General features: G+C 34.5%; 2 protein-coding genes across 2 annotated transcripts; both read left to right on the forward strand.

Moving 5' to 3' along the window:
• Positions 1-1,961: 1,961 nt before the first annotated feature.
• LOC113037903 (EH domain-containing protein 3-like) lies at positions 1,962-3,043 on the forward strand. Its single transcript, XM_026195227.1, has 2 exons — positions 1,962-2,153; positions 2,588-3,043. Exons 1-2 carry the CDS (start codon positions 2,025-2,027, stop codon positions 3,041-3,043), a joined length of 585 nt encoding a protein of 194 aa, XP_026051012.1. The 5' UTR covers positions 1,962-2,024.
• A 16,952-nt stretch (positions 3,044-19,995) lies between these two features.
• LOC113037823 (C-C motif chemokine 4 homolog) lies at positions 19,996-20,870 on the forward strand. The gene is made up of 3 exons (XM_026195169.1): positions 19,996-20,172; positions 20,363-20,474; positions 20,578-20,870. The coding sequence occupies exons 1-3, from the start codon at positions 20,103-20,105 to the stop codon at positions 20,687-20,689; spliced, it is 294 nt and encodes a 97-aa protein (XP_026050954.1). The 5' UTR covers positions 19,996-20,102; the 3' UTR covers positions 20,690-20,870.
• The last annotated feature ends 240 nt before the right edge of the window (positions 20,871-21,110 follow it).

A 21,110-nucleotide genomic window follows, 5' to 3' on the forward strand; every position in this document is an offset into this window, starting at 1 on the left:
GAACCAAAAGCAGAAACGGCTAGCAAATTTGTTCAAACAAAACACAATATGGACTTATTTGTTGATGTCAAGGGAAATATTTAGTGTGTGTGATTTAAGAGTAAAAGTCTCTTTTTCTGCATTTATTGAGTTGACATGCTGTGAATTTGTTGTCGTTCCAACATGGTTTTGATGTGGGTCCAGCATATAGCTCTAAGTGTAAAAGTAATAGCAGTGACATGCACTTTGTGTGTTTACTGCCCTTTTGTCTGTCTGTTCTTGCAGATTTGCCCAAGTAATGAGGCCTTTAACCACTGTATAGTCTGCTGATGTGGGCTCTTTACATGGCATGATGTTCAGCTACATTAAAATTGACTCAGAGTCATTGATTGTTTTTTCTTCTCCACATTAAGCACATTATATTTGCTTCTACAGTAATTTTGGAATCCAAGCTTGATTCATTTATATTTAATGGCTGTTTTAGTAATGAACATAAGATCATGAAGTAGTCATTTGTCTTGTCTGTCTCTGTTTCTTTTATATGTATATATAAATGAATACATGAAATTCAAAGATGATACTTGTTGTGCAGGTAATCAGCTGCAGTGCATCTAAAAACTAGACTAGAAAATGCAAAGAAAGTCCTTGACTTTGACTCAGAGGTCAGGTGATTAGTGGGGATTGTTAAATGTGCTGAAAGATACTGAAGGATCATGACTCATAATGTCATTCCCCATAAAGACATGGTTATAAATGCCCTTGAGTGATCTTGCAGTCTTTAATTACTTCTAAAGGAAGTTCACTCAAAAATGATGTTCTCATGTTCCAAACCAAAACTTTTTCGCTTCAAAGGAACACAAAAGAATGATTTAAGGCCTTTATTTGAAAAACACATTTTTGTCTTTTATGCAAAAATTATTTAGCACGTTAAATTTGGAAATACTAAAGTGTTTATGTATTAAATGGAGTCCTAATACTTTCATGTGTTATGTATACTGCTGTCCTATGACTAGATTCCACATGTTTTTAAACAGCAGTCCATCTCTTAGATATATAAAAGTACAGAAACTTAGGTAGTCAGACATAAAGCTGTCATTTAAAAGGAAACTGAAACACTCTGATGTCGGTTCATTTACGTCTGAAATCTTTTATTATTCCCTTCAGTATAAACGTTGGTCAAAACACATGGGCTGGGCCATAGAGACCCTCTCTGGAAGAGGAAATGTTGGGGACTGACTGTCAGTACTGGTCTCTTGTCAAACTCAGTTTAAATCTCTAGATCCAGCTGGATGCATTAAAAAAAGATCATATAAGTTCTCGTACCCCTGTCCCTCACCCTGATCATACAGATGTGCTTCCCCTCCTGTCATCATTTATACAGTCACCTTCCTTCCACGCAGGGGCCAGGCCTCTTTCTGCCGCACACAATGTTTATTTAGTAGCTTGTGTTTTCTTGCTAATATCCAGCTTCATAATTAAATTCTTTGGGTTGATGCCATTAGTAAAGCTATCATGTTTTTTTATATTCAATGTCTCAATTTGTTTGTTGGCTATAAAATCAATATAAAGTTTAATGTAAAAAATATGGAAATAATTAAGCCTGTTTTAGAATCTTTTTTCACTATAATTAACCACATTCACATACAAAATGCAAATGAGTTGAAAAATATAGAAAAATTACAATTAACCAATCAAATCATGTATTCCAGAGAATAAATATTTTGTAAACATTTTGCAAAAATGTTAATTATAATGAAAATGTTGCAATAAAATGCATTTATTATATGAAATAAGGAATTTTATTAGAATTTTATTATAGGTTTTGTTTTGAGAAAAAGGTTTCAGTCATATATATAATATTATATATATATATATATATATATAAATTTTTTTTTTTTTTTTTTTTTTTTTTTTTTTTTTAAAACAACCCAGGCATGCTCTTTGTAATTGTAATAAACTGATGTCTGTTCTATAAACTTACAAGGAGCTTTGCTTTTGTGCTCTCACAGGTCCATGCATACATCATTAGCTCCTTGAAAAAAGAAATGCCCACAGTCTTTGGGAAGGATAACAAAAAGAAGGAGCTGATTAACAGCTTGGGTGAGATCTACAGCCGCATTGAGAAGGAGCACCAGATTTCCCCGGGAGACTTCCCTAATCTTAAGAAAATGCAGGTAAGGTCAGTTTAACCACAAACATGAGACCGTAAAAGGTCTTTCAGTGCACATTCAAAATCAGCAGAATTTGACCCACATTTTTTCGAGTCAACAAACAGCTTTGGTGGACCCTTTGTTAAAAAGTTCTGTTTAGATTACTGTTACTTTTATACAACAGCTCTATAAACAATGAATATTGAGCAATTTGCCATTTCAGCCAAAATTTGGCAAGTTAGTTTATATGTTTCTTTCCCGCCTATGAAACGAATTCCGAAAGAAGCCAAATCATCAACCTTTTCACGTTGCCAAACATCAACAGCCTGACACAGCCTGTGTGCAACAGAGTATCTAAAGGGAGCAGAGCTGGTTTACCCTGGAAATATCAACAGATGTGACAGGATCTTTTGTTACATCCTGTAAGTGTTTTTCTTGCTTTCTTTCCCGCTGAATAGGAACAACTTCAAGCACACGATCTGAACAAGTTCCAGCCTCTGAAAATGAAGCTGTTGGACGCCGTGGATGACATGCTGGCCCACGACATCGCCCATCTTATGGTTCTGGTGCGTCAGGAGGAGACGCAGCGCCCCAACCAGGTGGTGAAGGGTGGCGCCTTCGAGGGCACCATGAATGGGCCGTTCGGACACGGATATGGCGAGGGAGCCGGCGAGGGCATTGATGAAGTCGAATGGGTGGTGGCACGTGACAAACCTATGTATGATGAAATCTTCTACACTCTCTCTCCCGTCAATGGCAAAGTGACTGGAGCCAATGCCAAGAAGGAGATGGTGAAGTCCAAGCTACCAAACACTGTGCTGGGTAAGATCTGGAAGCTGGCTGACATTGATAAAGATGGGATGCTCGATGATGAGGAGTTTGCCTTGGCCAATCACCTGATCAAGGTCAACTAGAAGGTCACGAGCTTCCAAGCGAACTGCCCCGCTCATCTTGTGCCGCCCTCTAAAAGAAAGGTTCCAGAGTAAGATTGGTTTGGAACTGGGATGGATTTTGGTAAAGATTCTAAATAGTTTTCAATTTAGGTTGCAGTTGAATTCCCAATGGCCGGACAACATTTACTATAGAAAAAAAACTGTGATTTCTTTGAAATGTGTGGTTTGTGCTTCACTAGCAAGATGGATTTGAAAATGACCCACCTTTTCCACTCTTTTGACTTGTGTATGTATTTTAATTTTTGTTTTGTTTTCGGTTTTATGTGTGCTTTCAGATTTTACAGTCATATTTTTATGCCACAATTCAATGTCATCTGTTCACCTATCATGACTGTAATGCTGTGTCCTAACCAGTCATGTTGCAATGAATGAGATAAAATGTAAAACAGTACATTTTGTCGATCACTTGATTTCAGTTTCTGTGAAATTTAGAAATTTCATTGGTCTAAAAATCTACTTCAGGTAATTGCATTAACATTATCTTCGGATTAGTTGACAATTACATTGTATCTTTTCCTAGCTGTTTTGGGTTCAGACGATTATATGTCACAATGTGCCTGGTTAGGACACGCTGAAATTTCACTTTCACGCTCAATTTACACTACTGTTCAAATGTTTAGAATCAGTTGTTTTTGAAAATCTCTTTTGCTTGCCAAGACTGCATTTATTTTGATCAAAAGTACAGTGAATACCGTACTATTGTGAAAAAATATTGCAATTTTTACAAACTTTTAATGTTTTGGAATCTGATTTATTCCTGAGATGGAAAATCTGAATACTTCTGTTACCTGCCATCTTCCGTGTCATATGGTACTTCAAAAATCCTAAAATATATATTATTAATCTCACTGACTCTTTATTTTCGAACGGTAGTGTATATCAGATTGATCTGTGTCTCTGAGGGTGACGTCAATTAATGCAGAAAAACATGAATCTTACTCTGAATCTTTGTATCAGTTGTTATTCTAAGTACACAACTGTTTAAATCTTGCTAGAAAAGCTAAAGTCCTTTTATAAGTAGGTGTAACTCTTATTCTCTTCTTGTTAAGGCGGCATCTTTAATGAATGCGAGTCCTTTCTAGCCTGACCAAGAGACTGTTAAAACTGTATAGCCGTCACGTCAAAAGACTCAATGTTTAGTGTACTTGATGGACCCGTAGAGTTAGTATTCTTGTCAGTAGTCTACTGTATATGTTAATGCCTAACACACTAACTAGTGTTTATATAAATCCCATCTGAATTTCCAAAGAAGAAAAAAGAATGATGCTGCAAAACAGCTTTATTCAAGTGATGTGGAGTTCTCTTTCGGTGCGTTTCTGCATTCACATGCTCATTTAAAGAGCAGCGGCTTTGGATCTAAATATGTATTCAGTTAAATTACTTTACTATATCTGCATTTAATGATTTAATGAACTCTTTACCTCTATATCCACCCCTTGACAAGTGGTTATTTAGAGCTGTCACATTTTCTCAAGCAGATGTGAACTGATAACATTTTATGCACTGAACTAAATGGTCTTTAAAGGGGTAGTTTATTCAAAAAATTACAATTCTGTCACTATTTACTTTCCCTTGTGTCATTTAAAACCATGTTTTAATTCCATAGTTGATGAAAAAGGAGACATTTAGCAAAATAGCCGCACTGCTCTTTCATATACAAGATCAAAAAATAACATAATAGTAAGATATGACTTCTATACAATATTCCAATTGTTCTGTAGCCATGTGATAACATTATGTAAATAAAAGGCTCAAATATAAGTGATTATTTGCTGAAAATTGCCATATATGTATATTGTAATTTGGCTTCTCATGATCATTTACTGTACACACTGACATTTGACGTCATTGACATTAAAGGGATAGTTCAACCAAAAATGAAAATTCCTGACCCTCATGTTGTTCCAAACCTGTATGGCTGACTTTATTCTGCAAATGTTGAATGTTGGTAACTAAACTATTTTGGTCATAATGTAAATCAATGGGAGGTGAAATGGTTTGGTTATCAGCGTTATTCAAAACATATTCTTTTGTGTTCAGCAGAAAAAAGAAATGGAACAACATTAGAATTAGGCGACGTCTTTGGGTGGACTATCCCTTTAAGGAAAAAAATTGAATCATACTCATTGGATGGACACAACTAAAGTATGACAGGATGTTTACTTTTTGATGTACTGTTTCTTTCAGTCTGATCTGCTTTGGTCTGAATGCCCACTTGCTAATGTGAAATATCTCCACTGATTTTAACTAAACCTTTTAAGTCTGTTTAGTCAATCAATTAAACCTATAAGCTGCCTCGGTGCCTTGAGACACACCCACGTCAATCAGACTTGTGACACTAGAGATGTACAAACACACTGTCGTATTCTACAATATCATGACATGCTCATGAAATAAACTGACATTCTTCAAAAGACTTTCATTCATGCTCCATTTGAGTCTAATGAAAAAAAATTCCAGATTTGCTCATAGTTTTTGCACATGAAATTTTTTTTGGCCATAATGTAGGGTTGTGCGTTTGACCAAGTATGTACATGTATATGGGTGCAATATGGTTTGCAAATGTATTGTGGTCTGTGTATGTGTGCTTGTTGCTCATTGTGTTTTAACCGGTGTGGACAAACTATGTGAGACACTACTGTTTCAGGGAGGTGGACATTATTCAACTTAATAAAGATCTAACTCATTTAAAAGTGCTTCGTATTCGGGTTTTCTGTTCGAGTCTGGTTACATCTTGATTTAAATTATTTCAGATTAAAATACTAAATATCTTGCTCTTAAAAAAAAATGCGTGTGTGTGTGTGGTTGTGATTTTTAAACAAAATCTATGGTGACATTTTCAGAGGTTTTTTATATCAGACGTATCAGAGGTTTTTATGTATTAAAAAGTTTTTTTTATTATTGACTGATTTTAAAAAGTGCAATTTTCATGCAATTATTCATTATGACAGTTCAGAATGATAATTTACAAAAAATAAAAATAAAACAATTGTACAGTATCCGCAGTAATAATTTTCCCTTATTCCCTTCCAATTTTTCCATTGTCTAGAAATGGGAAAGACATGCCAGATTGATGTACAGAATGAAAAAAAAAAACATTATCTGTTATGCATATCTGCAGTCCCAGTGGAGACGGGACATAATGTTTTCAGCAGATCTTTGTCCTGCATTAACAGGGCGGTCTGCATGAGTGATGACTTCCTGTTTGTTGCATCATGTACTGTATGTCCTAGGAAACGCAAGCACAGGGTGGATTCTCATCTGGTCCTTTTCTTGACAGCAGGATATGATAAGCAGGGAACACCTGACTTTTCCTCACTACCGGTCACGGAATAGTCTGTCCACTGATGGAACATGCTTACTTCAGGATAAGATACAGGGGTGTATAATTTTTTTTTTTTATATGATATTAACATTTATCATTTTTCTTCATTTTGTAAACTTTTTAATCTTCAAAACGCAATCCTGAAAATGACATCCACTACATGATTTGGAAAAATCTCTTATGCATATTAGACTGCATTATTTGATCAAAAATACAATAAAAACAGTAACATTTTGTAAAATTATTATTTAAAATAACGGTTTTCAATTTTAATATATTTTAAAGTGTAATTAATTCTTGTGATGACAAAGTTGATTTTTTTACTCAAAGGACATTTTAAAACTGAAATCTCTTTGTAACATTTTCAGTCATACATTTGATAAATTTATTTGGTCCTTGAATAAAAAAAATTGCTATATCATTTCTATAAAATTTTATATACAGAGCTGGGTAGTAGGCTAACGGATAATTTCATGTTCTTCATTGTTACTACCTTATGGACTTCAAGTGTTTTGAGATAAAATATTTGACCTGAAATTGGTCTTTAATATATATATATATATATATATATATATATATATATATATAGGCGATTTTATTGTTGTGAGTTTCATCGTCTTTAATATAAATTTTTGTAATTTTGTTATTGTTTCTCTTTCTTCATTGTTACTATGCACTTGTGTTGTAACATGTTTTGAGATGGATAGAAATGTCATTGCTGTGTGAATTTAGTTTTTATTTTCTGAATTCTTGTTTGCAGTGTAATTATTGTTTGGTGTTTTTATTGATACAGTCATATACACATACAGTTATATACTTCTAGTATTTTTTTATTTAGATTAAATATTTGACCTAGCAGTGATATTGCTGTGAATTTCATGTTTTTCAATATTGTTTTTTGTAATGTTAAATTAATGTTACTTAATTTAATTGTAAGTAAATATGCTTTAAAATCATAAGATGTGATTTTGTTATATTCAGTGTTACTAGCAAACACTAAGAGCAAGGATCATTAGTATTAGTGTTTTGTAAGTATTAACTTTCCATACATTGCACTTGAAAAATAAGCTATTGTGGCTCTTGTTGGTGTATTAAACATATTATTTGGAACATATATTTTCTTTGTGTCTGTCAAAAAATTACAAGATTAGGCTAATTCAGTATATGTGATATCAAATAAGGGTTAGCACAAATGTAATCTAAATGTAATCCAAAATGTATCAGATTACATTACAAAAAATGTGTAATATATACACACACACACACACAGATACACACACACACACACACACTTAAATGTTTGCGATACAGAAAATTTGAGAGTATTTTATACCACTGGTTACCCATCAGGATCTGATCAGTAACATTTAGCTGGAAGTGATCAGGAAACCTATGAGGCTACAGGATTTATACTGCAGATTCACCAGGCATGTTTGCCAGACAACAGCTAAGGAGTGTTGCAACAATGTGTTGTACACAGATGAGACAGAGTTAGAGCTTGCTGGCAACAAACCCTGACATGTTTGGCAAAGAACAAGGATTGCCTTTGACCAGCAGCACCTCGGACCAAATGTAATGCTTGGTGGTGGAAGCATTATGGTTTTGGGCTGCTGTTGTGCCTCAGGGTCTGGCCAGCCTGCCATCACTGAGTCAACCCTGAATCCCACACGGAATCAGAAAGTAGTTGAGGGGAATGTTAAACTATCTGTCTAAGAGCTGAGGCTGAACCACAAGTGGACATAGAAATAACAAGACAATGACCTGAAACACTCAAGGAAAGCCACAAATGAATAGGTCAAGATGAAGAAATGAAGGGTTATGGAATTACAAAGTGAAGGCCTGCATATTTTGACAGCAGAAATTCTTACAAGAAGTCTTTTGTAGAAAAAATACATGAAAGAATGTTTTTGTTGCTTTTTCTAAACAACTTAAAATGGAAATGTATGTAAAATCAAATCAGCAGTCTATTTCACCACTGATATGCATGTTGCGTGTTTAATAAAAAGGCAAAATAAACTCTGAATGAAAATCTTTTTATAAGTCACTCAATTTAATACAAAAAAAAATGTTTTTATAAAAAAATAACTAAATACATTTTAGGGTTGTTCATACCCTGACCTTGAGTCCTTCCCATGTTGAACCTTGAGAGGAAGAGGAAGATTTTTATGAAATCGAAAGCTCCCAAACATCCGGCGCTCTAGACAAATCCCTCAGGAAAAGCAGCGCTCCATCACAGCTGGCTGGGGGCTCACACGTGTCCTGTACAGTATGTCTGCTGTATGTGAAAGAATGATTGGCATGTGCGAGGTTGTCACATATAGATACGATTTTACAAAGTGAATCCCTAACATTCATAAAAATAAAAAAAACAAATAATCAAAAGAAAAGGGTTCAGTAGAATAGCCTTTACAGTTAATACAGATTGACATTTCCAGATATAAATGGGAAAAATATGAAATACACAATTTCAGAGTCCTCGGGCAGATACAGGACTGTGCATGGCAAGCAAGAAATAGATCATTTTCATTTTGACAGAATTATATATGGTTTTCAAGATAAGGATAACAGAGAGGAGGCTATACTGTACAGAAATGTCAGAACTTGTTATTAAATACATGCTTCATTAATAATGCTGATAAAATCAACCGTGGCTAAGGAATGCAGCTGTAAAGCGATTCTGAACACAGATAGTGAAAGATATCATAAAGATGAGACAATACAGCTCTAACTTCTGTTCCCAATTATTCTACATTATGCAACTGGTTCCACGTATCTTGTTGGCAACCAAACAAATTTTGATCTGTCAAGTCAAATTATCACATTCTAAACTGTTTTACACAGGAGAGAAAAATAAGTAGAGGAATGGAAAACATGTGCATGTTTTTGCAGGGTCATCGGGTGTGAAACCAGAATCCTCTTACGGGTATGTAAAAGTATGAACAAATTCCAAGCTGCAGTTTAGGCCTGATTTTCTATTGGTAAATAGATTGTTTGTATTGAATAAATACAATCTAGACAGAAACTGATATGAATAAAAGTAGGTAAAATTTCAGTAGGTACTGAAATTCTGTCTATTGCACAATAGGTAACAGGGTTGCAAATAAAAAATTTGCAGATTGACAGGTTCTAGCTAGTTAGGGACCAAATGCTGGTTTATAGATGCTGATAAACCTATATGTCTATTAAATAATTCAAGGTTGAATAGCTGAGCTGCATGCATTAATACAGTCAACAATACGCTTTTACAAAAAAACTGTGAAAACCGTTTTTTGTTTGTTTTTCTAAATCGCCATGTTACCTTATTTGCTTATCAGGTTCAGACATAGTTTTGCAATAGATTAACTTATCTAATCATTTTCATTAATGCAATGGCACATCAAAGAATACTCTTTTCTTAGAAAGTGCTGTTCACATTTCCCTTTTGCCGAACTGAAAGACTGTGTCACGGGTGTCAAGGTTAGGCTGTTGTACTCATGAAAGCTCACATCACATTGCTAATTGTTTCAGACGTGGAGAGCCCTTGCTTGACAGAGCTGAAGATGAGCTGGCTGATAGAAATGCAAAGGAGCTCTGAACCCAGGCCACGAGGCCTCATGAGTGTGTTACTCAGCTCTCAGACCTGAAGACACTCTCAAGTATGTGAGGAGAATGCCTATTAGTATGCTGCAAACTTTATTAACATATCCAAGCTGAGTTGAACACTCAAATTTTGTATAGTATTCAGTGTAGATTAGAAGCACAAAAACATCTAGGCCTATTTGCATCTGTGTGCACTGACAGTTGGACTGAATGTTTATTGGAGATTATCTGTTTGTTGAGGATGGTCTGTTTTGGTTTGATTTAAAAAAAAATGGTTTGCATCATTCTTAACAAAAATGGTGAAACAATAAAATGGTGAAACAAAAACACAGTGTGAGTTTGTGAAAACTTGTCTCCCCCTATTGCACGACTAAGAGTAGCACATGTAATGCTTTGAGTAACGTTTAAAGATTAAAATGTGAAGTTTGTAAGACATTGTGTGTCAAAATATATTCTCTTAAATCAATCCAGTTTAATGTTCATTCACTACTATAAGTATGCATGGGTTTATCTACCTCAAAAGTGTACACAACAGTGGGCCTCCCTGACTGTGGAGCAGTCAGATCAGATAGTCTATCATTCATGCTTGACCAATAGCGAGAATTGGGGCGTGGCTTCTGTATCAGACTGAGCCAGAGGGTGTTTATCCAGTGTGGGAACCAGGCTAACATGGGGCGGAAATAAGATTTGGTTACAAGCTAAAATAATGTATGTTGACTTACAAAAATACACATAGGTAGAGAACGGAGTAAAACAATGGTAAATGCTGGAGGTGCTTTTACAAGATGGAGGAATTTGATCAATTGAAACATGGAAATTGCTGAGTTTCTTTTGGACAGGTAATCTGAGCTTAAGTTTTTGCCACACTTTAGCTCTTTACTGTCTTTTTCCAAACATGTTAGCTCTTTATTATCAAGCCAGATATAAAATATTAAGATATTGTAAAGATAATATTCGCATATTAAGTGTAAATATAAGGGACATTTGTAAAGGTTGTTTGAAAATGTGCTTTATTTTTGTAGTTCCACTAGGTGACACTAGTAGCGCAGAAACTGCATACTTCACCTTTAAAGATGCTGAAAGGATTTTCTCTGTTTAATATGTTTCCCCTGTTATCATAATAATACCAAATATCGATTGTTTTAGAGTTGAGTGATGCCAACTCAATAAAGTCAAATTAATTTATCAATAAGTCAATTAATTTTGGCATACATTTGTAAAATAAATGTAAAAAATATTATTATATTATTTTAGTTGGATCTGCTGTTCATTCCAGAGCACACAGTTATAAGTAACCCAAAATGCCTTCTTTCCATGTAAAGTTACTTGTGTACGTACAGTCTGACATTGTGATATCTTTGGTTGCATACTGTATGTAGTTGTTTTCAGTGTTTAGCAGTAAAAACAGGATGCAGTAGAAATCTATCTCTGCGAGTGGGCCGGGAGCAATATCCCTGTGGGCAGAGTGGGGGAACTTTGTTCAGCCATGGCCAAGTCTTGAACTTCTCTTCCTAGCATCGGTGAAGGACACACAAGGGCACTGTCCTGTATGTCTTGGCCAAATGTAGAACCCAACCCACTCGTGATGAGATGTCACAATGGTCCATTCATATTTATCACAGAGGTCTAGTTTGTTTTGATGCATTTCTGCACACTTCCTGTAGTAGGGATTATCACGGATGATAGTTTGTGGCCTCATGGCAATTGTTTGACTCTGTTGTTGTAAAGCCTACACAGCAGGGTTTTTATAACTTTTACGCAGTGTCTTCTAGCCTGGACATTTTATCACTTTCTTTATATTGTCATATTTACAATGTGATATTATTTCAATTGCTTTCAGTATAATATATATATATATATATATATATATATATATATATACACACACACACAGGTGCATCTCAGAAATTTGAATATCATGAAAAAGTTACATTTCAAAAGTGTTTTTTTTTTTTTTGATGATTACAGCTTACAGCCCATGAAAGAAAAAAATCCAGTATCTTTTAAAATATATCTTTTTCAAAATATTTTAATATTTACACTTGATTATCCCATTTATTAAATTCTTTGAAACCACAATTAATGGGGAAAACTGCTGACTTGGCAATGGTCCAGAAAACAATCATTGACACCCTCCACAAACAGGTTAAGTCAAAGAAGGTCATTACTGAAAGGCGTGGCTGTTCACAGAGTGCTGTATCTAAGCATATTAAATGCAAAGTTGACTGGAAGGAAAAAATTGGGTAGGAAAAGGTTCACAAGCAACAGGAATGTTCGCAAGCTTAAGAATACTGTCAAGCAAAGCCCATTCAAACACTTTGGAGAGCTTCACAAGAAGTGGACTGAAGCTGGAGTCACCACACTCAAGTGCTACCAAGCCATTTCTGAAAGAAAAAAAAAACAATTTCAGAAGCATCTTACCTGGGCTAAGGAAAAAAAAGAACTGGATTGTTGGTCAGTGGTCTAAAGACCTCTTTTCAGATAAAAGTAAATTTTGCATTTTATTTGGAAATCAAGGTCTGGAGAAAGACTGGGGAGGCACAGAATCCAAGCTGCTTGGAGTCCAGTGTGAAGTTTCTGAAGTCAGTGATGATTTGGGGTGCCATGACGTCTGCTGTTGTTGGTGCATTGTGTTTCTACCATCTACCAGGAGATTTTGGGGCACTTTATGCTTCCATCTGCTGACAAGCTTTATGGAGATGCTGATTTTCTTTTCCTCCAGGACTTTAGCACCTGCCCATAGTGCCAAAACTACTTCCAAGTGGTTTGCTGTCCATGATATTTCTGTGCTTGATTGCCCAGCCAACATGCCTGACCGGAAGCCCAAATGGAATCTATGGGATATTTTTAAGAGAAAGACAAGAAATAGATGATCCAACAATACAGACGAGCTGAAGGCTCAATATTGCCTCAGGAGTGCCACAGACTGTTCACTTCCATGCCACAACTCACTGATGCTGGAGTTTGTGCTAAAGGAACCCCAACCAAGTATTGAGTGCATAAATGAAAATGCTTTAAAGAACTTGAACTTTCTGTTTTGCAAATCCTTTATTTATTTATTTATTTATTTTTATTGATCTTAGGAAATATTCTAATATTTTGAGATACTGGATTTTTGACTTTCACGAGCTGTAAGCTCTAATCAATAAAATAAAAAAAAATAAAAACGTTTTATATATTTTACTTTACATGTAATATATCTAGAATATATGAAAGTTTCGCGCACAAACACATATAGATTATTTATTTTGTTTTGTCCGTCCCTGTATGGTACTGTATGGTTCAAGTTCCCCCCGTCAATGCAAGCCTTTGTGAATTTTTCGTTCACAAGCCAAAAATGGTCTGATTGCTTAGAAAAGTAAAACCACTTCTGTTTACATGTCATATTTGATCTTTTTAAAACTATATAACTGTACCAGGCACAGCCTTACCCATCACTTCTTTGCATGTCAGTTTGAGTGAAAATCTGTTTAAGAAAATGTCGTCTTCCTTCTACAGCCAACCAAAACACTGTTGATGCACCAAAGCCCTTCTTCCACGAAATGTCAGAGGAATTTCTATTAGAAGTGCCATTTTATTGCTGCGCTCACACAGAGATGTAATGCGCTGAAAGACTGACCTTTGACCTTTGAGGTGAGGGCATGTGCGGAGGATGGAACGAAGATGATCGCAAAAGTCCCATGTGTTTGGGCAAAGTTCAACGTGATTTTTCATTTGGCAGATTTACAGCTTGAGAAAACTGATGAGGTGATGAACGTATGAGGCACAGATCAAGAAAAATATTACAAATATGTTTCGTTGAGAAGAAAAAACAATCTCATGGGTGTGGTGGAAAGAATTATGAGCCATTGCTGCTGTACTCTGAGTACTTTCATTGTAACAGGATGTAACCTCTAAAAGCCAATAACTAGACACATAGCTGTTGTAGTTGTTGACACAAAAACACATTTTGAAATTGAAAGTCATTTCTTTATCTACCATTCTTTATGTGAAGCAAATAATACATTTGGGTTGCTTTAGTGATCATCCTGTCAAAATACATTTTAAAAAGTCTTCTGGTGCTGTTCTTAGAGTTTGTTTAGATCTTTTTGAGATTCTTGTCTCATGAGGAATTTTCCCAAACTCAGCTGTGCTCTCCTGGGTCAGAGCCCCTGCCCCATATCAGGAGAGTTTCAAGACACTGATTTGTGTGTTTGGACATGGTTTGCTTTTAACTGTGAATACTTCTCTCAAAAATGTTGATTGTTTTATAATTTACTCACCCTCATGACATTCTAAACAAACATGGCATTATTTTATTTGCAGAACACACACAAAGAGTAAATAATGAAAGAGTTTTCATTTTACCAGTTGTAAAATAATGTTTGTTTTGTCCTTAAGTTTGTTTTGAAACACATTTGTTAAGAATTTATTTATTTTTTTGGCATGCATGGTCACACCGGACCTAATATGCATCACATGAAGAGACTAAGGATTATAGTGTGTGTTCCATGAAGACAGTGGTTACTGTAGTTTTTCTTCCCAATGTTACTAGTCAACCAATCCAAACAGCTATACGTCTATGTTTTTTTCAGTGTGATAATCCAAGAAATTCAGTGCACATTTGGCCACTGATTCAGTCAACATTGGCATTCGTAGACAAAACACCTCTTATGGAGTTGTTTACCATCTCCTCTCCTTTTGAATTCAAGCACAGTTGTCTTTGTTTGGCAATTTCTACCACTCTCATGAAACAAAATGGGGGGTTTTATTTGTATTGTTTTTTAACAAAACTTAATTTTTTTACTTATTTTGTGTTTGAAAATGAGGATGTTTCATAGAAACAAAACCACAACCACATCATTTGCCTGAGGTGATCAGAAAATGTGCCATATTACGGCATATTCTCACTTGTCAGTGGTGGTGTTTTTAATTAAAACTAATAGTATTCAAAGGGGTTTTCCATATTTTAGGTAAAGCTAAAATTTATTTTTAAAAAAATGAAAAGTGTAAAAATCTAAAATAATTACAAAATCACTCAAATTTAAAATAAAATTAATACTAAAAATAAATATATAAAATATAAACTAAAAAATATAAAAAATTAAAATATTAATAATGTAACAGTATAGTAAATAACACTACAATAATACTGTATGCCATTTTATGGGTGACTAGAGGTTTCCTTTCTTTTATATCAATCCAGTTGTTTGTCATAGTGATAATATCCGTTTACATTTTTATCATCAACTATTATGCAACAATGTAAATGGTTTATTTAAAGTTTCAAGATATGGTTGACTTTTCTGGAATGCCATTTAAATTGAGTTGCCTTCTTTCAATGTATGATAAGGTTAGGTTCACAGGGTTTTGTTAAGAATGAGTCTGTTTCAAACAGCGGTGCAGGTTCTTGCTCAATTGATAACAATGATGAACAGCATCCAATTAATGAAGAATGACATTCCTAAGACAGCACAGGGTTTCTGACAACAGATATTACGTAAATAGATAAGGAAAGGGTTGAGGAAAGTCAAAAATACAGACAGTACTTTTTAGAAAGGTACATATTCCTGTTTTTCTAGGCCTTTTATCAGCTTCTTGTATCCTGTGTAAAGAGAAAAATAGCATGTGAGCATGACAGGATATGTAGGAGGTTTTTTTTTTTTAGACAGAGCCATTTCATCAAAAGTGATTGATTCAGTGGCTATGTTTATGTTTGACACAGAGGACAGAGCACAGAGCTCTCATAACCAGAGATTTGAGGAGGGCAAATTATTTCACACGCAATAGTGCTGCTTAGTGGCTCGTCCCTTGAACTGCCTCGTACATGGCTCCATGATTGAAGCCAGCGAAGCTACTTATTTTATTGCTACAAGATATCCTGACATCTGGTTTTGATGTTACAGGCTGCTCATTTGTGAGTAAGATCAAAAGGTTCATGGTTTATTTTTTTACAAGGTCTTTAGACAAGTAGTATCAGAAAAATGTAAAATATTCTGGTGGCACACAGTACACCAGCTCTCCAAAGATCAAAGCTAATAGTGCGTCCAAAAAGAGACGGCAAGGTTTTGAGCTTTAAGCTGCAGGACCAGGATGGAAATCAGTTTCATTTGATTGATCATTATTTATAAAAACACGTATGTGAGAAATCTGATTATATTATGTTATATTATTAGCGCTGGTAATTTAACGCGTTAATTAGATTAATTATGGAGAAAAATAACGCGTTAAAATTATTAATGCATTTGACCCACTTTCCCCGTCCAAGACCTATGTGGATCATCTGCCATTTCATACAGTCAATTGATTACTAATGTGAGGCAGGGCAACAAATTACTGCATGATGGAGCCTAGAAAATGTCCCTAAAATCCAAGATATAGGGCAAAACGCCCGTTTGAGATTGTGTCTCATATTTACAATACATAGTTATGAATATATCACACAAGCAGTAGGCTAAATGCAAGATCACACTAGTGCAAATGTGATACTCATCTTACACAACAGTTCATAAAGAATTTAATATTGTGTTATTTTAGACACAAATTATTGTCTGTTTACCTCAATTTTGCCAATCAGAAGATAAAGACAAAGCAGAACAGTTCAGCCCACAGCGGCATTTCATTTCTTAATCCACGTTTTGAACGAATTTGGTCAACCATTTGGCGCGTTGAACCATTGGCCTATGCGTTGGCTTTGAAGTGGCGCAGCACAGACCAGATTCAAAATCACAAGGAGTCATGTGCTCTCTAATGACGCTTTTCCACTACACAGTACCAGCTTGCCTCAACTGGATTCACCTTTGTTTGGTTTTCCAACTGTGTAAAACTTTTACCTGCTTCCAGATTTTTTTTTTCGAGGTTCTGAGCGAGCTGAGGCGAAACTAAAATGTGACGTGAAAACACGGCAGACTGCTGATTGGTCAGAGAGAATCGTCACTATTTACTGCATCATCATTGCACACGTCAGACAGAGTATCCTGAATAACCCTGCCATTTTTAAATAGTTTGGCCAGAGATTGCGTGATATACCCATTACTATTATGGCAAATCGGAAGTATACGCTGTGAACAAACAAAGAAGTATTTCATTCATACACTCGATTTCCTCCATTGTCCTGTGTGTGTGTGTAGCGGATTGTGTCGCATAGAAGATTACATCACGGCAGTTTCCTGTGGCATCACAATGACGACCAGGTACTTTTGTGGAGGATTCCATCTGCAATGGAAAACGGAGCGAAAATGCGAGCAAAATCGAGTCGAGTTGAGCTGTTACTGGTAATGGAAAAGCGCCATAAGCTCTTGCGTTACTTTGATGTCACACACCAATCGGTCTGATGGAGATGACCTGCTTCAAGTCGAACAAGTCTAATGATTCAATGAACCATTCAAAAAGAAACCTTTACTTCACTCACATAATATGAATCAGCCATTTGAACCAAACGAATGAATAAATGACTCGAGGACTTAATCATTAAGACATTTACTACCACCTACTGGAAGTTTTAGTTTATTATTTAATTTTAGAGTATCATTTTATTAAAGAAATAATTTCATATTTTTATAGTAATAAAAATACGATTAAGAAAATATATTATTAAAGTTATAGTTCACCCAACCATACTCACATGGTCCAAAAGAGTTGGCTATATGTAATACATTTTACCACACAAGATATTTCTTGCTGAACTTACTTTTTGTAATGCCTGTTTGATGACTTTAAATTATCTTTTGGGAGTAATTTCTCCAAATTTGATGTGCGATTAATTCAGTTAATTAATCACAATCACCATGTAATTAATTAGATGAAAAATTGTAATCCCTTACCAGCCCTATGTATTATATTATATTATATTATATTATATTATATTATATTATATTATATTATATTATATTATATTATATTATATTATATTATATTATATTATATTATATTATATTATATGTCAAGTAAAAATGTATGTGTGTTTACACACACACACACACACATATATATATATATATATATATTATAATATTCAATTTACTGAAAGTAATTTTTAAAGGTTAGCCATAGCATTAATGCATGTTATCACTTTTTACAGTGTGTAGATGAAATAATCATAACAATTATATTAGTAGCAGAAGTTATAAATATTATTATTTATCTGAATACATGTACATGTTTGTAATATACAAATTGCATTTATATAAAGATGAGAAATGATTGGCATTTTAGTACCCAGTTAACGTGGGGTTGAAAGGGAAAAATATGATGTTCTCATCAACATGACCTCTCTCTGTGGTTCTATCTGGAGCTGTGTGGTTTCATATCTTACTTTTGCAAAAACCCACTCCTCTCTGTGCATGAGTCAAAGACAGCTGAAGCCTCAACTTCATAATCATATATATTCATCTATTTATCTATTGATATATCTGTCTACATAAATAGACTTAGATAAAGTGGAGTTTAAATACTACAGAAAATCCAGCTTGGCCCATTTAGAAACTGGTAACTATTTGCTATACAGAAATATATGAAATATTTGTATTTTGTTTTGGCTTTGGTGTGTTGATATTTTATAATATATTTAGAGTCCTTTTCTTCAGAGATTTGATTATAAAAAATAATTTAAAGGCATAGTTCATCCAAAAATAAAACTGCCATCATTTACTCACCCTCATGTCCTTCCTAAACTGTATGACTTTCTGTAAAACATTAAAGAAGATATTTTAAAGATATTTTGAAGAGAAAAAAAAACTATTTTTGTCCATACACTAAAATCAATATGAACATAAAGGTGATTCAATTATTATTATTATTATTATTATTATTATTATTATTATTATTTTGAAGAATTACAAAAAAAAAGAAGCATGTACCTTTGAGTAAACACTGGCTTTGCAGGAAGTCAAGAGTACAAATGAAAACCAAAGTTTATGCCGTAAGCATCAAGAACAACACTATGAACAGGATGTAACGATTCTAAATATAATGCTGACACAAAACAAGCTGCATTAATCATATCACTAAATATGAGTAACAAAATGGTGTGTATGTTGTTGTGGTGGCAGTCATGTTTAAAACACACTAATTATATAAAGTAAGATCTTAAGATCTTAGATTTGACACTGAGAAATGATTGTTATAGAGGCAAGTTTGAGCCTTAGAATGGAAGTACTGATGTTGAAATATCTGACTTCATAGTCAAGTGTGGTTTAAACAGGTCTACTTAAAAAACAAGTGCAGTGGTGTCCGAGGAGGTGCTGTAATGGTCAGACACTCCAGTGGATACAGAGGAACAATGACCTGACACGTGCAGCCCAAAATAGAGTAAGTGGAAAAACAAAAGGTAGGAAAGGAACAATTTAATAACTAAGGAATTTTCTGAAAAGAAAGATCATAAATGTCACTCAGTAAGTAGTTATTTTAATATGTCTGTGATTTAATATATTTTTAACATGATAATGAAACATGATAAGGCATTATTTATGTGGTATAAATTCAGTGTGTAATTGCTGATACTATCTGCATTCGGATCACACTGTGTGCAGATCTGTTAACCACAAAAAACACTTTCAGTTCAACCACTTTTCCTCCTTGAACGATAAGTAGAGCTTACCATTTCCTGCATTGAGCCCCAGACTCATTTTCCACCGTGCATTTGCAGAAAGGTACTTTTCTTGCATTGCATTACACTTGAGAGCTTTGAGCATGTTCTTGAGAAGATGCAACCTCAAAATGCTGATGTAAGACAGGTCATTTGTACATGGGGGTCCTTATGAGGGGCCATAATAAATGTAAATACGTTTTCTGTGGATTTTGGATGGAAAAGAAATGAGAAACAAAATATGGCAAACTCAAATTGACTACATTTTCCTGATAACCGGTGTCAGCGATTTAGAGAAGATTCACAGAATTGGGGAAGGGTACAACAGGAAGTACTACCTCTGCAGGCCACATTATGGTTTTCCCCCGTGCATGTGATGTCACTTGTTCCTTGTCGGACTGAACCCCTATAGGTCTGTAGAATGGAAAGTACAAGCTCACCCCTTTATAAAGCGGACTGCATCAGTGCGGTGATCATCTCCGAAGCTATCAGCCACCGATAAAGCGACGAGCACATCAAGATCTAATAAGCGACCGACTACAGACCCAAACATGAGATCCCACTGCATCTTCATCGCCTGTCTTGTGCTCTTCGCTTTCTGCTCACTGGCTCAGAGTGAATGTACGTCTTTTCTTTATATCTTGAATTTTATTTTTAGACAAACGATAGACTATTAATAATTTAATGCATTAGTAATGCATTTCTACTAATTATTTCTTAAGTGTTTTCTTGATTTTTAAATGTATCCCATTCATATGTTGATATATATTAAGTGTTTTTTAAAAAAATGATTTTATTTTTTTTCCTGCAGTCAGCCAAGGTCCCAACAAGTGCTGCTTTTCATTTTCCAATGTAAGAATCCCATTAAAGCAGGTTGATAGTTATCATACTACACATCTTGAATGCCACAGGAGTGGTGTCATGTAAGTATTTTTTGTAATGTCTTAATTAAAATGAATTAAAGTGAATTAATTAAAGTGAATGAGTTATGTAAAATCATGAACCATCTTCTCTTTGAAATTTCAGTTTCATCACAAAAGCTCCAAAAGAGATCTGCGCAAACCCGTCAAATAAATGGGTTCAGAGACTGATGAACTTGGTGGATGCTCGAAACATGAAGGATATGGACAGTGAATAAGATGTGAACGGCTCTTCACTTTTCAAATATTGAATTAAACCATTTTCAAATTGATTTTAAGCTGCTTTTATTTAAAAGTAATAATATGTATATTTGTTAATCAATTAAGAAGGCTGTGTATTTTTTAAGGCTGTTTTTTTTTCTACTTTACTATATGCAAAATAAAGATTATGGAAAGACATCAATGTTGCTCTTTTTTGAAGGAAAAAATATATAAATAATAAAATAATGAAAAAATACATTGAAATTTAAAGAACCAATTTTTAATAATCAACAATTGCACTAGAAACATGAATACCAATATTGCTTATAATAATAGCGCTAGTCCCTATATATATATATATATACACACACATACATTCATATATGTGACCCTGGATCACAAAACCAGTCAGGTTTTTAAAATTGAGATTTATACATA

Source organism: Carassius auratus, chromosome 20 (assembly GCF_003368295.1).
Source record: "Carassius auratus strain Wakin chromosome 20, ASM336829v1, whole genome shotgun sequence".
Classification (NCBI taxonomy): Eukaryota; Metazoa; Chordata; class Actinopteri; order Cypriniformes; family Cyprinidae; genus Carassius; species Carassius auratus.